This window comes from Prinia subflava, chromosome 3 (assembly GCF_021018805.1).
Source record: "Prinia subflava isolate CZ2003 ecotype Zambia chromosome 3, Cam_Psub_1.2, whole genome shotgun sequence".
NCBI lineage: Eukaryota > Metazoa > Chordata > Aves > Passeriformes > Cisticolidae > Prinia > Prinia subflava.
This window is the reverse complement of record NC_086249.1, coordinates 19,672,759-19,686,008: the sequence shown is the minus strand read 5'-3', so window position 1 is coordinate 19,686,008 and position 13,250 is coordinate 19,672,759. Positions and strand designations below refer to the sequence as shown.

The 13,250-nt window shown below is 39.9% G+C and overlaps 1 protein-coding gene across 1 annotated transcript in view; it reads right to left on the bottom strand.

Annotated features, from left to right (window-relative positions):
* Positions 1-13,250, bottom strand: part of WARS2 (tryptophanyl tRNA synthetase 2, mitochondrial) — a 42,798-nt gene that overhangs the window by 20,276 nt on the left and 9,272 nt on the right. Inside the window, 1 exon segment of the mRNA XM_063394270.1 lies at positions 757-1,014. Within this exon segment, the coding sequence (XP_063250340.1) occupies positions 757-1,014 (258 nt within the window).

Sequence of the window (13,250 nt, the reverse complement as noted above, 5' to 3'; positions counted from 1 at the left end):
ACATCTGTGTCTGTGGAAATTACAGAAGTTTTCCAGTTTACAGTCAATAACAGAAAGTTAATTGAGCAAGAAACTAAGTTGTGTTCCAGGAAAATATAACACAGCTATATGCCAAGTGGGAAGGTAAGCCCAGTACGCTTTGGGGTAGTCAAGAGAAGCACATGGTTAACATATGAACTTCCAGATCAGATGGAAAAGCATGCACATGAAAAGGAGGTTATAGCAAACAAGGGAAAATAAGTCCCAGAGATGATGTAACCCCCATGATGATCACAATGGAACTGATACAAAACTTACCATGTTAATCACCTGTTACTTTGTGTTACTGTGCAGCTGGCAGAATAAGTAGCAAGAGCTGATACAAAAGCATAGAAACATGTTTTCTTACCTTTATGGTTACACAGGCCACATGCATTTATGAATTAACCTTTTGTGATTAAAGTAAGACTTACCGAGACAAAATAGTCGTCTTCTAAGAGGTCTTTGAAGTATTTTACTCATAACCTGCACAAACTCCTAGCTCAGTTTCAGAAATTTACGGTGTACTTATCCCTAAATGGGCTTCTCAGTCATGGCTGCAGCCTTTGAAATTTCAAAACTGCAGCAAGGTGTAAGTTCAAAATCCAACACTGCTAACATTTTCTAGGACCACCAACACAAACATGATAAAGGAGTTCAGCAATGCTATGCTCATTCATTAAGCTGTGTGGAAAGCTAGTTAATCAGATACAAATCCAACCCAACAGGAGCACTCACCAGTGACTGGCGGAACAGGAAACACTTCTTTGGGTCAATCCCACAGGCAAGGATGGCAGCAGTGGTGTCCAGGATGTTCTGGCGCAGGACAGCTGGCTCCTTGGGCATGGTGAGAGAGTGCATGTCCATAATGCTATAGAGCACTGAACTCCACTTTTCCTGCAGATTCACCCAGTTCTGAATGGCTCCAAGGTAGTTACCCAAATGAGGGGTCCCAGTTGGCTGGATACCAGAGAAAATGCGATCCACAACCACGTTCTGTGACAAAGCATTGGCATAATTAACACCCACTCGTTTTTTTTTACAGATTCTTTTATATTTTAAAGTCCTGTAAAAAGCCTAATTTATGCCTGTCTCTTCTCCCTGCCTGTCAGTGCATTAATGTTTAAATGACCTCAGAACTGATAATTGCAGTAAGTCAGTTAAAATACTCTAACTTACAGCAGAGAGTCTGACAACTATCATATTTTTAAGCTGTCAGACTTTGTATATGCAAAAAAATACAGCTGTAAACAAGATCAGCAAAAAGTTGGTCTCAGAAACCAAGTGCTAGATTCAATCATCTTCTTTTGCACCAAAGCTGTATGTTTCTCTTTATTTTCTATATCCACTCTGATATAGAAACCTAGGGTCACAGTTTAGAGAAATTCAAATATTTTTGTAGTAAACTCATGCAATGTCCCAGGAGATTGCCATCTTAACTCCCATGTACATTGAAGTCTTATTTTCCTAGCTGCAAAGAACATTTTGAGTAGTTCCTGAAAGAAACCTACTTCTTGACCCAAAGGTCAAAGAATAATGAAAGGGATCATCAAAGTTCTGAAACTCCCCATTTTGGCAGCAATAGAATTTCTAGAGGAGCTCTATAAAGAAATACAACTATAGCTCAAGATCACACCTGGAACATTGTCCATGCATCAGGACCAGTAAAATGTCAACATCAGAAAAGAGTTCACAGAGAAACAGCAAAACCAAAAAAAGACTAAGAAGCTGCGGTTGCAAGCAAAGATTAAAAAGCTTGAAACATGTATAGCTTGGCTAAGTGACAGTTACCATCTTAGAAAGTTTGTTTTCCAGCATCCCAGCCCTCCATCTGACCATTTTCTCAGAGCTCCGAGCTGTCAGCATATGATCAATTACCTCCCTGAGCTTCCCAAAGAATTCCACCACACTCAGAAGTAGCTCAGCAATGTTTTATGTGAAACTGCTTGTTACATGCCAAGTTGTAAGAGCATGCAAGACCATTCAGCTTATAAATGAGGGTCCCCCCACCACAGCAAGATGTACAATACAAATCCTCACACTCAGTTGTGTGGCAGGATCATCAACTTCATTATGCCTGTGGCTGCAAGATTTTTTTCCTGCTAACTTTTATGAGCAACATCTATAACTTAGCAGGAAGAATTTATTTACTGATGTAGTTTGCTTTCTTTTTTGTGAACCCCTTACAAATGTGTGTGGGAGAAAAAAATGTCATACAACTATTAAACCACACAAAATGGCAGTAAAAGTCAAGGCCAAGTACCATTATTTTTAACTATTAAAAAAAGGACTTCAAATTGACTTAATTAATTTTGACTCAGACTTGAGAAAAATTATTGAGACAATGTTTCCAAGTGGAATAGAATTTTTTTACTTTTAAGCACGATCTATAGTTCAGAGAAGCCTAGATTATTTCTTTCTAAATTTGCTGAAAAAATCTCTTTCCTTTTAAAGTAAGTTTGCTTTTCAGATCAAGACGATTTTCTTACTCAACATTTAAGTGCTTGTGCTGACAGACAAGAGCAGCTTTGGGCTAGCTGCCACGCTAATTTCTACTGCTCATATAAATGCCTACACATTTAAGTCTTGATGGCAACCCCTTCACCCCATCCCAAATATCTTCTTGACTTCTAGTATATTCTTGAGTCAGTTTCTAAGTGCTCTTGGAGAACCTCCAGCACAGGGCTTTAAGGTAGTCACTTAAGCACACCACTTCTTCCAACAGCAATCCCAGCTTCCAGTCCTCGACCACCCATGTGCCTCTTTTCTTCATTACACAAAAATGGAGTTATGATACTCAATCTCTCACTCGGCATTTGAGTCCTTGTTTTCCTAGGAACCTAAATCAGAGCATTTCTCACAGAATCCACTCACCTCCCACTAAGCTACTACCTGGCCCAGGACTGCAGCCAGATTCCTGTTAACACTGAGAAGGGCCAGGTTCCCTCCCACAGAAGGAGGCATTCAACATTCCAATGTGTATAAATTAGATGAAGTCTAATAGAAACTTGGGATTCACTAGTCTTCAGAGTTGTACTTCTATTACTAAAGGCCTAGAGCAGCTGCTAAGCAATGCAACAGGTACTTTACAGGCATAACATTTGTCTTTTGTTTCCCATGTTTCTTAACCAAGAGAGTAAGAAGTCAGGATGGAAATAGTAGACCACTAATGTGGTGTTCAACGCCTACTGGGATCCCAGAACAGTTAGTTGTTTGTCAGAGCACATAACCTTTTCTCATGTCCATGTCTCCCCTCACTAAGTTCAAATCCTGATGCTCCCTCCCACAATTACTTCTCTCCACAGTACTGCTTGCTTTCTGGTGCCCATTTATATGCCAATATAAATGTTTAACAACACTCCTCTTCACAGACCATACTTCTTACAGACCTACTCTCCATTTTCTTAACAGACAATTTCATCCCTCCCATGTTCTTTTCTTCCTTCACTTGTGCTTCACACCCCTTGCTTCCCCAAAGAGCTCTTACATACAGCTCTTACTGTGTATCAAGACAGTAAGAAGGCACGGAGAATGCCATGTTAAGGTTATTACTATTATTACTAATTAAGCTATTACTACCTTGACTCCAGTGACTTTATATAAAATATGTTTTCTACCTGCACAGTTATAAAAGCTAAGAAACTTCATCATGTGCCAGAAATCCACTACAGATCTGCATCAATTAAAATATGTTAGGATGACCAAGTTAAAGCATAGTGCAGAAACTTGCACATCTTCCAACTTCAGTCTAAGAAAAGACAGCATCACCTGACATGTCTCTTGATGTTACTGCTTCTTCTCCCCGGGACCCTGAAGCTGGTGCTACTTCAGTGCAGGAGCAGCTCTACCCTCTGTGATACCTGTGTGTTATACCAGGGCACAGGAGTTTCTGTGCAGTCAGCAAAGATCAGCTCATGTGCCAACACCTTGACACAGTAAGTGCTGACACCCCAAGCCTGTGGAGAACAGTTCTGTTTAGAAACTTTGTTGGTCCCCATGTCAGGCAGACTCTGTTCCCTTGCAGCTGCAGTCCTTGCTTCATTTCTTTCCCATTGCATGTTCATTATCTGCCTTTTCAACTTCTCGGATCACTGTACAGTCTGTAGATAACATTACTATGAACATATTGGATATAGTGGTAAAATTGTGTCCCTTAATGTTGAGTACAACACACTCAGTACATAAAAATGCAATAGTGGCATTTAAACAGGCAGTTTGAGAATGTATTTCACCAGGAAAATACAAGACATCAGTGTCTCAGCATAAACTGTATGTTCAAATACTGTACTAACTCCAAATATTTAAAGGCTAACAATGAGCTAATGAAAGGTAGGTTTGTTGTAAAACTACATAAGTTATCATCTGGTGACACACTACATGTTGAAAAGAAAACACACAATGTACAATGTCAAACGGACACAGTTTCATGTAAAGAAAGAACCAAGCTCTTCTATCCATTTAAGAGAATACCTGTGAGGGCAAGCATGACATTTTTAATGGTGCTTTGTATGTTCAAATGGTAAACAAATACTTACAAAAGGTTTGTTCAGTATAAGGGCAATAAATAGCAAGTGAAACATTAGAAACAAACAGTAGCAGTATTATACTCAGTCTAAGCTCAGCAATTACTTAACCTGAAGTAGAGAATTCACAGAAATAAGTAAATCCAATAATGAAAACTGAGCTAGGCTGAACCTGAGTAAAGTATTGGCAAATCCATTACAAAGAACAAACCCATACTGGCTCCCAGCTGAGGGACCAGTTGACTAGAAGTCTTTCATCTTTAACTCCTTTGATTCCATTTAACAACATAAAGCATGGGAAGTTACAGCAAACAGGGTGGCATGAAATATTCCATTGTGTTAGCAGAAGTCTATATTAAAAAAAGCCCACACAAAACACCCTCAAATGAATCTTGGATTTCTTGCACTAAAAATATACAGAGAACATTGCTCCTTTGGAGAGAGTTTATGTTCCCTGTTTGTTCACCCTGTGAGAAGCAGCGGGCAGCATAGCAGCGTGGCAGGGGACTTCTGCCTGGTACCATGAAATCATGGGGTTGGAATGCACTTCAATGGAGCTGTTAGGTCAGGGGATGGGAGCTGTGTGCTCCAAAGTATTGGAGCTGGAAAAGGATAAAAACAAAAGGAGTGGAGACTTCCCAATGGAGCAGAGTGAAAGCCACATGACATGCAGCTCCAGCCCACAGGACTCACTCATTCAGACATCTGTAGTAAGCACAGGGTGAGCCTGCTGTTTGCATGTTTAACTCTGTGTGGTGTGTGCACCTACACCAGCAGTGCTGCACGTTAATCCTCACGCCTGTTAGGAGCACAGGATCTGACAGATGACTTAGCATCTACTATTTGTTTTCTCTCCAAAAGATCTCTGCATGGCAATTTCAAAATTTCTCAGCTGCATTACCGAATGACGCTTGGCCCCAAACCCATTAAGATTCAGCTGTTCTCTCACCTAACCTCTCTTTTGTCAAGAGATAAACAACTGCCACTCCTTATACTGAAAAAATATCAACATCCAAATGCTCTCAAATAATCAGGAATAAGCATTACATCCTTATCCCAGAGGAGGAAGGCTGAAGTCTGGTCCTCCCTTGCTGTAGCATGGCCATATCCATTTTCAATTCAAGTCAGGAAAGATGACAGCTTCCGAAAACCCAGTTCTGCTCTCTTGGACCAAAGCAGTGTTTTTCTCTGTATGGAGGGTGAGCTATAACTGTCAAGGCCTCAATTCAGCAGTCAAAATCACAATCATTCCCTCTCATGAGATAGATGTGCCAGAACTGGAAGACACACCAAAGCTGATAAAGGAAAAGACCCATGCAGATCCAAGCATCCATGTTATAGCAAATTTTTGGTATCCTGGTTATACATTTCATGTTTAGCTTTATAAATTCTGTGACTGCTGAACACAAGAATTTATTTACCTGTTGAATATACGCATTTGCCTGGTACAGTCAGGAAAATATTGCATCTCAAATATGTAGTAAAATCAGTCATAAAACAGTTCCCCCTTTCAAAGAGTTACAGAAATAAAATCAAGCAAAAGCATTCACAAGACTTAAGTTTCCAGAATCTCTCTTCTTTACAACTCCACATAAATATTGCCATCACACACTGGAAATGACAGCAGACAAGCTACAATTACAAGGTAACTTTATGCCTATGCTTTCATTTCTTTTGGGTTTTAATAACAGAGAAACATAGCACACATTCAAGGAGGTAGGATTAAGATACCAGTAGACAAACAATTCTCAGGATTGTTTTCTCCTTTTATTTTGGCATAGGCATATTATAAAATTACATAAAAGTATACATAAAAATGTGGCTGGTTGGGGTCCAGTTAAGACCTATTGTTTAACACAACAAACCATTAAATGATCACATTAATCCTGCCCTAGAAGTACAGAGGTGGTGCCTGTCAGCTTCTCAATCTAGCCAGCCATGGGGGAGACTGACACATCTTCAAAATCAAATTCCATGGAGGCTTTTGCTAATCATATCCTTGGAGTGACTGAAGGTAAGGACAAAGCTTTGGACTAACTAGTTTCTTTGGACTTTGTTTATGACTTTATCCCAGCAGCCTAAGAGATGAAACATGGTCTTATGCCTCCATCTATAATATATCTTATAAATATTTTAATTTCTAAATAATAAAAAGACTGACTCACAAACTCACCCTGGGCTGAAACAAAAGCAAGAGATTTTAGATCCAAACCCAAATAATTACAGAAAATCATGACAGTATTACAAGAGCAGCTGCAACAGAAATCACCCCCAAGCCACAGCAGTGGTTACTATTCACATGCTATAGCATTTAGCTGCTCTGCTTTATTTTAACAGCCATTTACTCGGGGCAGAACAGGTGAAGAGCCAAGTGAGATCTGCAGCATCAGAGCTAATTCTAAACACAGGTGGTGGGCACGACACAGAGAGCAGGAAGTCGACAGGAGAATCACTGCTGACATGTAGGACAGGGAAGATTGATGGCTTCCCTCTCTAGTTTTCCCCACTGTGTAGGCACGCAGGGGGTGGGGGAAAGGGACGGAGAAGCTGCTGTGCTGGCGACATAACACACCACAAGCCTCCACAGCACCAGGCTGATTAATGACACTGGAACGACTCAGGAAACAGCAAAGGATCATTCACAGACTTTGCTCTTCTTGTTATAATTTTATTCGTGGGGATTCATTTTGCCCCAGCTGTCCCAAGCTGAAGCAAGTTCAAATTTGCCAGACGAAAAGAAAATGTGGAAGTCAAAGGGAAGAAAGAGCAGCATAAGCAAACACAGACATACATAAAACACAAAAATTGGAAAAGTTGAAATTTCAAACATGAAGATCCTCTCAACAGGGATCAAAAAGGAAAGAAAAATAAAATGAAAACAACACAACCATAAACTTGTTCCAACCTCAGAGACAAAAGAAATTCTTTGGCTGACAAAAGTCACCAACTACTCCATCTTTTGCATCTGTCCACAATTTTTTTCCTTTATTAATACTTTGCAACTTCAAAGCTCTCGTTGCAAAAATAATATGCTCATCTGTTAACACTACCTTAGGAAAACCTGTCTTGAGACAGTTATTAAGCAGCAAAATGAAGGGAAGCCAGACTAATCAGATTTTACTAGCTAAAATATAAATTTTAAAGCCTAATTGGGACAATTTAAGTATTAATGTTGTTACAGAAAGAAAAAAAATTAAGGAAAAGAGAAACTTAGGAGCAGTGCATGTATTACTTTGTTTCATTTATTGTTTTTAATGCAATTACTTCTCTGCAAACTTGCGGTAGAAACTTTTAAACATGTTTACTTTGATCTGATAATTCAATGTTCAATTCACTTGGTACAAATGTTATTTCAACATGCTTAATTCTTAAAATGAGAGATTAAAGATCTAAGACTAAATTAGAAAGAAACATATTTATACCAGAGCAAGTTTTCAGATAAATAGCTTCTGTGAAAAGATTAACCCATTGGCCAGGAGCTGAACTAAATTAAGATTTAAACAGCCCTGCCTAGTATCTCTTGCTTGAATGGCAAATGCACTCAAACTTCAGTAGGACTTTAATATTTATATTTCAAATGAGAAACACATTTAAAGGAGGAACCTTTACAGCACATACTAACCCCACCCTATAAATTTAACTCTGCCCTCTAGGGCGAGCAACAGAACTCGTGTAACTGCGGCTGGGTTAGGCTGCCCTGTCACGCTGCCTTGGCACAGATGACTCAGCAAAAGGCTCCTTTCATGTGGCTCGCTGCCTCCCGCAAGTGGATTCTCTCATTTGCTTTATGAGCCCCACGTGCCTCTCGGGGTGCTAATGACAGCTGCAGTGACAGACCCGAGCATTATCTACAGCAGGCTGCCACAGCTCCTGCCGCCACACGCCACAAGGTTCCTCCGGACCCGAGGCAGCCACGGACCCTTCCCTCCCGTGTGGACTGGAACAGGGGATACAGCCTCTGCTGAGGGGCCTGGAGGCAGCCAGCAGCCTCCTGGCTCAGAAGAGCTGGCTGCAGTCCTCTGCAGACGCCTAGGACAGGAACCTGTGCTAACATTTGTGCAGAGCTGATGAAGGAACCAAGCGCCGGGTCTGCATGCAGCCAACAGCGTTCAGCAATCCTGCCCTAAACCACAACGCCTTCCTCAGCAAGGACACAGCCTGCTGGGTTTTATTTTTTGTGTTGTGCTCCTAACTGCTCTCCACATCAACTTGAAGGACAGAATGTTAGAGCTGCTGCTCAGAGCTGAGCCATAACCCAGCTACAGAGCAGGTCTGGAACACGCGCTACTTCTGCACCTCCTGGGTTTCAAAGGTGTGCACAGAACTGCAATTAATGGCCTCAGATGCTGCCTGATGCAACCTTAACCCTGATTAACAATTCTCAAACCATTTACTTGCCTTTTTAAAGCTAGGGCAATGAAGTTTCTCCAGTCAAACTATCTAATCCTAGACACTAACTGCAGATCTTATCAGTCCGTTTCACCCAGGGCAGGTGAAAGGCTAAAGGAATTCACAACAGTATTTTTTAAGAATCACCACAGAACAAAGGTAATTAGTGATTAGTGCCTCACTGACAGGAAGCTGCAGCAGGAGCTAAGCCTGAACTATCAGCAGGAACATTCTGGCCAAACAGACAAGGCAGGAAGGTAAGGTCAGATTGGTACATGCTGCTTCTAAAACCATCAGATGATGCACTCAATGCCCAAAAGCTGAAAATTTGACATTTCCATTACTGCAGGCATTGCTTGGAAGAGGTGGCACCAGGGAAAAGGAGAGGGAGAGGCAGGACAACCTTTGTTGCACTGTGATACAAATCCATACAAAAAGTTGTTCACTGTTCATGGAACAATGTGGTTGAACCGCCAACAACTAAAAGTTTTCAGGCACAGATGCCTCCTGGAAAGAGCTCCCCAAAGCACCCATCAGGTCTGGCTTCTTTCTGATCCATATGCAGCCCCACAAAGCACACTGGCATGGAAGCACCAGGCCAGGGAGCTTACAGAGAACCTCGTGTTCCACTCTGTGACCTCACAGAGTTACCCTGTATCAGTCAGCTCAACTTCAGTTCCTGTAAAAATACAGGAACAAGTAACGAACTTCAAAGAAATTACAGAAATAACAGAAGACAGCAGTACTTCTCAAGAACTAGTGCCTCTCAAAAACTCTGACAGCCTTTAGCACAAGAGATGCTAGAATGGAGAAGAAATACTAAAGGTTATATCCTGATTTTCATTAAGTTCCAATACCACCTCAGTTTCCAAGCCAGAGAAATAACATCTCAAATACAATATTATATGCTGGGGGTGAAACTGGAGAGAAAAAAAAATCCTGAAAACAGCACTTATTGATGGCTTACAGTGGCTGGGGAAAGATGCATCAAATACAGTTTTTCAGGGTTTTGTGCTGGGTCCAGCATCATTTGATATTTTTGTATCTCCAAATACAAAATCTAGACAATGAAATGGAGTATTCATTAAATCTGCAAACAAAACAAAGTTGGAAGGATGATAAGGTCTCAAAATAATCTTGACAAAGCAAAGAAATGGTCTGAAAAAACAGAATGCTATTTACTAGGCAAAAGTATAGATTCATACAGAAAAGTCTACTCAACCACACAAACACAGGAAGGAGAACAGCTGTCCAGGCTGTTCAGAAGGGGATCTGAGGGGTTTGTAATATTTTAAAAGGTGAGCATGAATCAATATCATGCAGCTGCAAAACCAACACATTTATGAACTACACCAAAAACTGCACAGGAATCCATGAACAGGATGAAAATCCAGAAGGTAGAAAACAATTTGCCCATTTTACTCAGGATGAAGATGGTATCAAGCCATAGAAGTTGGATAGTTTTAGGTCCTGTATTTCAAAACAGTGGTAGAAAGACGCCATAGAAGTTCAACCAAGTCCAATGGATGACCTGAATAAAAAAGACTACAGAGGAAAGCCCAAAGTGGTTTTAGTCTAGTGGAAGGAAAACTGTGAAAGTAAAAGATGTTAAACAATGAGCTTAAGATGAAGTAAGAAAGATGCAGATCAGCTGTAAAGAAAAGTTTACAAGAGTAAGAAAAATAAAGCATTTCAGAAGAGTGCTTGCAGTGGGTTTTTTTAATTATTATTTTATTAGAAATAAATAAATAAATATATATGTGATGTGTTGATAAAGATGTAAGGGCATTTAATTTTTATTTTGGGCCAGAGGAAATACCACATCAACCCGAAGGGGGGCTGTTCTAGTCCTCTGAGCCCATAATATTACACAGGCAGGATTAAAGTCAAAGTGAGATGATGAAAGAGGATGGAAAAGGAATCAGAATTACATTTAGGTAGATTAGATCTTATAGCATTTCAAAATTCAAGTCCTTCTACCTGCATTCACAAAAATGTAAGAATTGAGGCCTTTTCACTGACAGCAGCTGAACACTGACAAGCTATGAAAAACCATTCCACGTTGTTGAAAGATGAGAAATACAAGTTAACATTTAAACTTGTAAACTGGTACATGCCCATATTTAGAAATGCACAATGCTCAACAGAATAAATGTAATAGCAACAAGTCAACAATTAGCATTTATTTTGCTCCAAGATACATGTGGAACCGTCAAAATGCAGTGAAAAGTGTAATATATTTCTAAATTATAGACTATTTGATATGTGAAAGGTTGCTGTAATTTTAATATATTCCACTATTCTAAGAACCAAAACCTGAACAATCTTGAAGCAAAACAAAACAGAAGGCTAAAGAATGCCCCCACAACTAAATACTTCCCTCACAGAGAAATTAGAGAAGTTTTATGTTTTTGATCACAGTAGTGATCCAAATCTCTTAAAACCATCTGATTGCTCTTGCTCTTTCTCTGACCTCTAGCTGAAAGACATTTTATTGTATTATTTTTTATATTTTCTTTAAGTGAGGAGTCAGCTTGCTACTAAGATTGCCCTATGGGATATAAACAAAGAATATCAACTTACATCTACAGGGATGTTTTTTAAAAAATACTTTTTGTTTGGAATTACTATGTTTCTTCAGAATATTGTCCTAGAAACTCAAAGAGTAGTTCATTTCCTCTCCATTATTTTATTTGGCAATTTCCTGTAGCAAGGAAAAGTTGGCTTCATTTCACATGGGGCCAAAATTAACACAGCTGTTCAAAAACTTTCACCTTGTGGTCACAGCATGAAATTCATCTCAGGTGAATAGAAAAGTTTTAAAACCATCTGATGGATGTTGAGAGGCCTTAGAATGTGGAAATCCCAGTAAATTCCCTAATGATGCACACATGCACCAAGAAAGTGCTACAGCTGGTCCTCCTTGTCTATGCTGGAGAGAATTCTTTGAATTTAAGTATTTTAGACATAATAATCACACTTGTATAGTATAAGGGACTTCTAGAGAATTTAAAAAACTTTTTCTGGAGCTTGACAACACTTACAGACTACATTTAAACTGTTGTTATCAGTGCAGGCTGGTCCTGAAATCACCAGGCTGAGCTTTTTCCACAGAAAGGACAAACAGATGAGCAATGGATGAGAGGGACAAACACAAGTGTTCATTTGTGCTCAGGTCAAGAGGATGTAGCCAAGTGAGATGAGAATGGTGACAGCAAACTGTGACTTGCTTATTAGACAGCTTGAACCCAGAAACATCAAATGAAAAGTTCCCTATTTGTGTGTGACACTCACTGCTTTGCTTGTCCTAAAGAGGAGATGTTCCTTGCTGACTTACCTGTGTTATTCAAACTGGCCCACAGAGAGTCTGGTAAATCATCAACTCTCAGTTTGGATTCCCTTGGAGTATATCAGTGTAAAAAATGCCATGTTTTTACTGTTAGTATCCCAGAGATGTACAATACTCCATTTTCTTTGGGGACTGGCAAGTATTTGGAGTACTGGAGACTTCCAATGTTGCATGGTCAACTGTGAAAATGTCCCTCTGGAGGGAGTGATAGCATCTCTGGCTGTTGTGACCTGGCTTAATGCTTGATGAACAAGAGTCAGAGCACTGACATTGCTTTAACTCTGCAAGGATCTAAAACGTAGATATCGTAAAAAAAAAAAACACCCAACAAAACACTCCAGTGGAAGTGCTTGAAGAGCAGAATGTGAGCTCGACTGCAGAAATTACATGGGCTAGTTTGTTGCCAGCAGAGATGCAAAATGAGATTCGGTCAGGAATTCAGAGGGCTGGACCCCTCATTCCCTTTACATAAGCAACAAAGAGGCTTTGAAATGTTTGAAACTGTTTTGTTCTTCCATGCAAACGGAAAGCACCCTATGGATGCCTATTAAGTAAAGTCTTTCCACGTCTTGGTAAGTATGTGATTTCAAGAAAAATATTTTCAAATGGATAACCCAATTCAAGAAGAAGTCAAAGACCACCTCTGAAAGAACCTTTGATGTGGCTATATAAAGATTATATTTAGGAAGGATAGCATAACGTGGTTCTGTTGTTAAAAGTTTGTACCTTCCCATATTTCTTTGCTGGTTTTTACGTAAAAAGCAATGCTGGTAAGCAGAGAAGTGAATGCCCATGAGACGCAGGATTAAGCCAGAATCCCTGAAAAGAACTGCTCCTGACTGTTGGATAACGACAAGACAAGCCATTTAGCAATCTCACTGCCACAGGGCAGAGATATTGGAGCATCCATAAATGTGAAATTAAATGACAAAAATAGTTGCTATGTGAACTTAGGTGAGCTCATCGGGAGG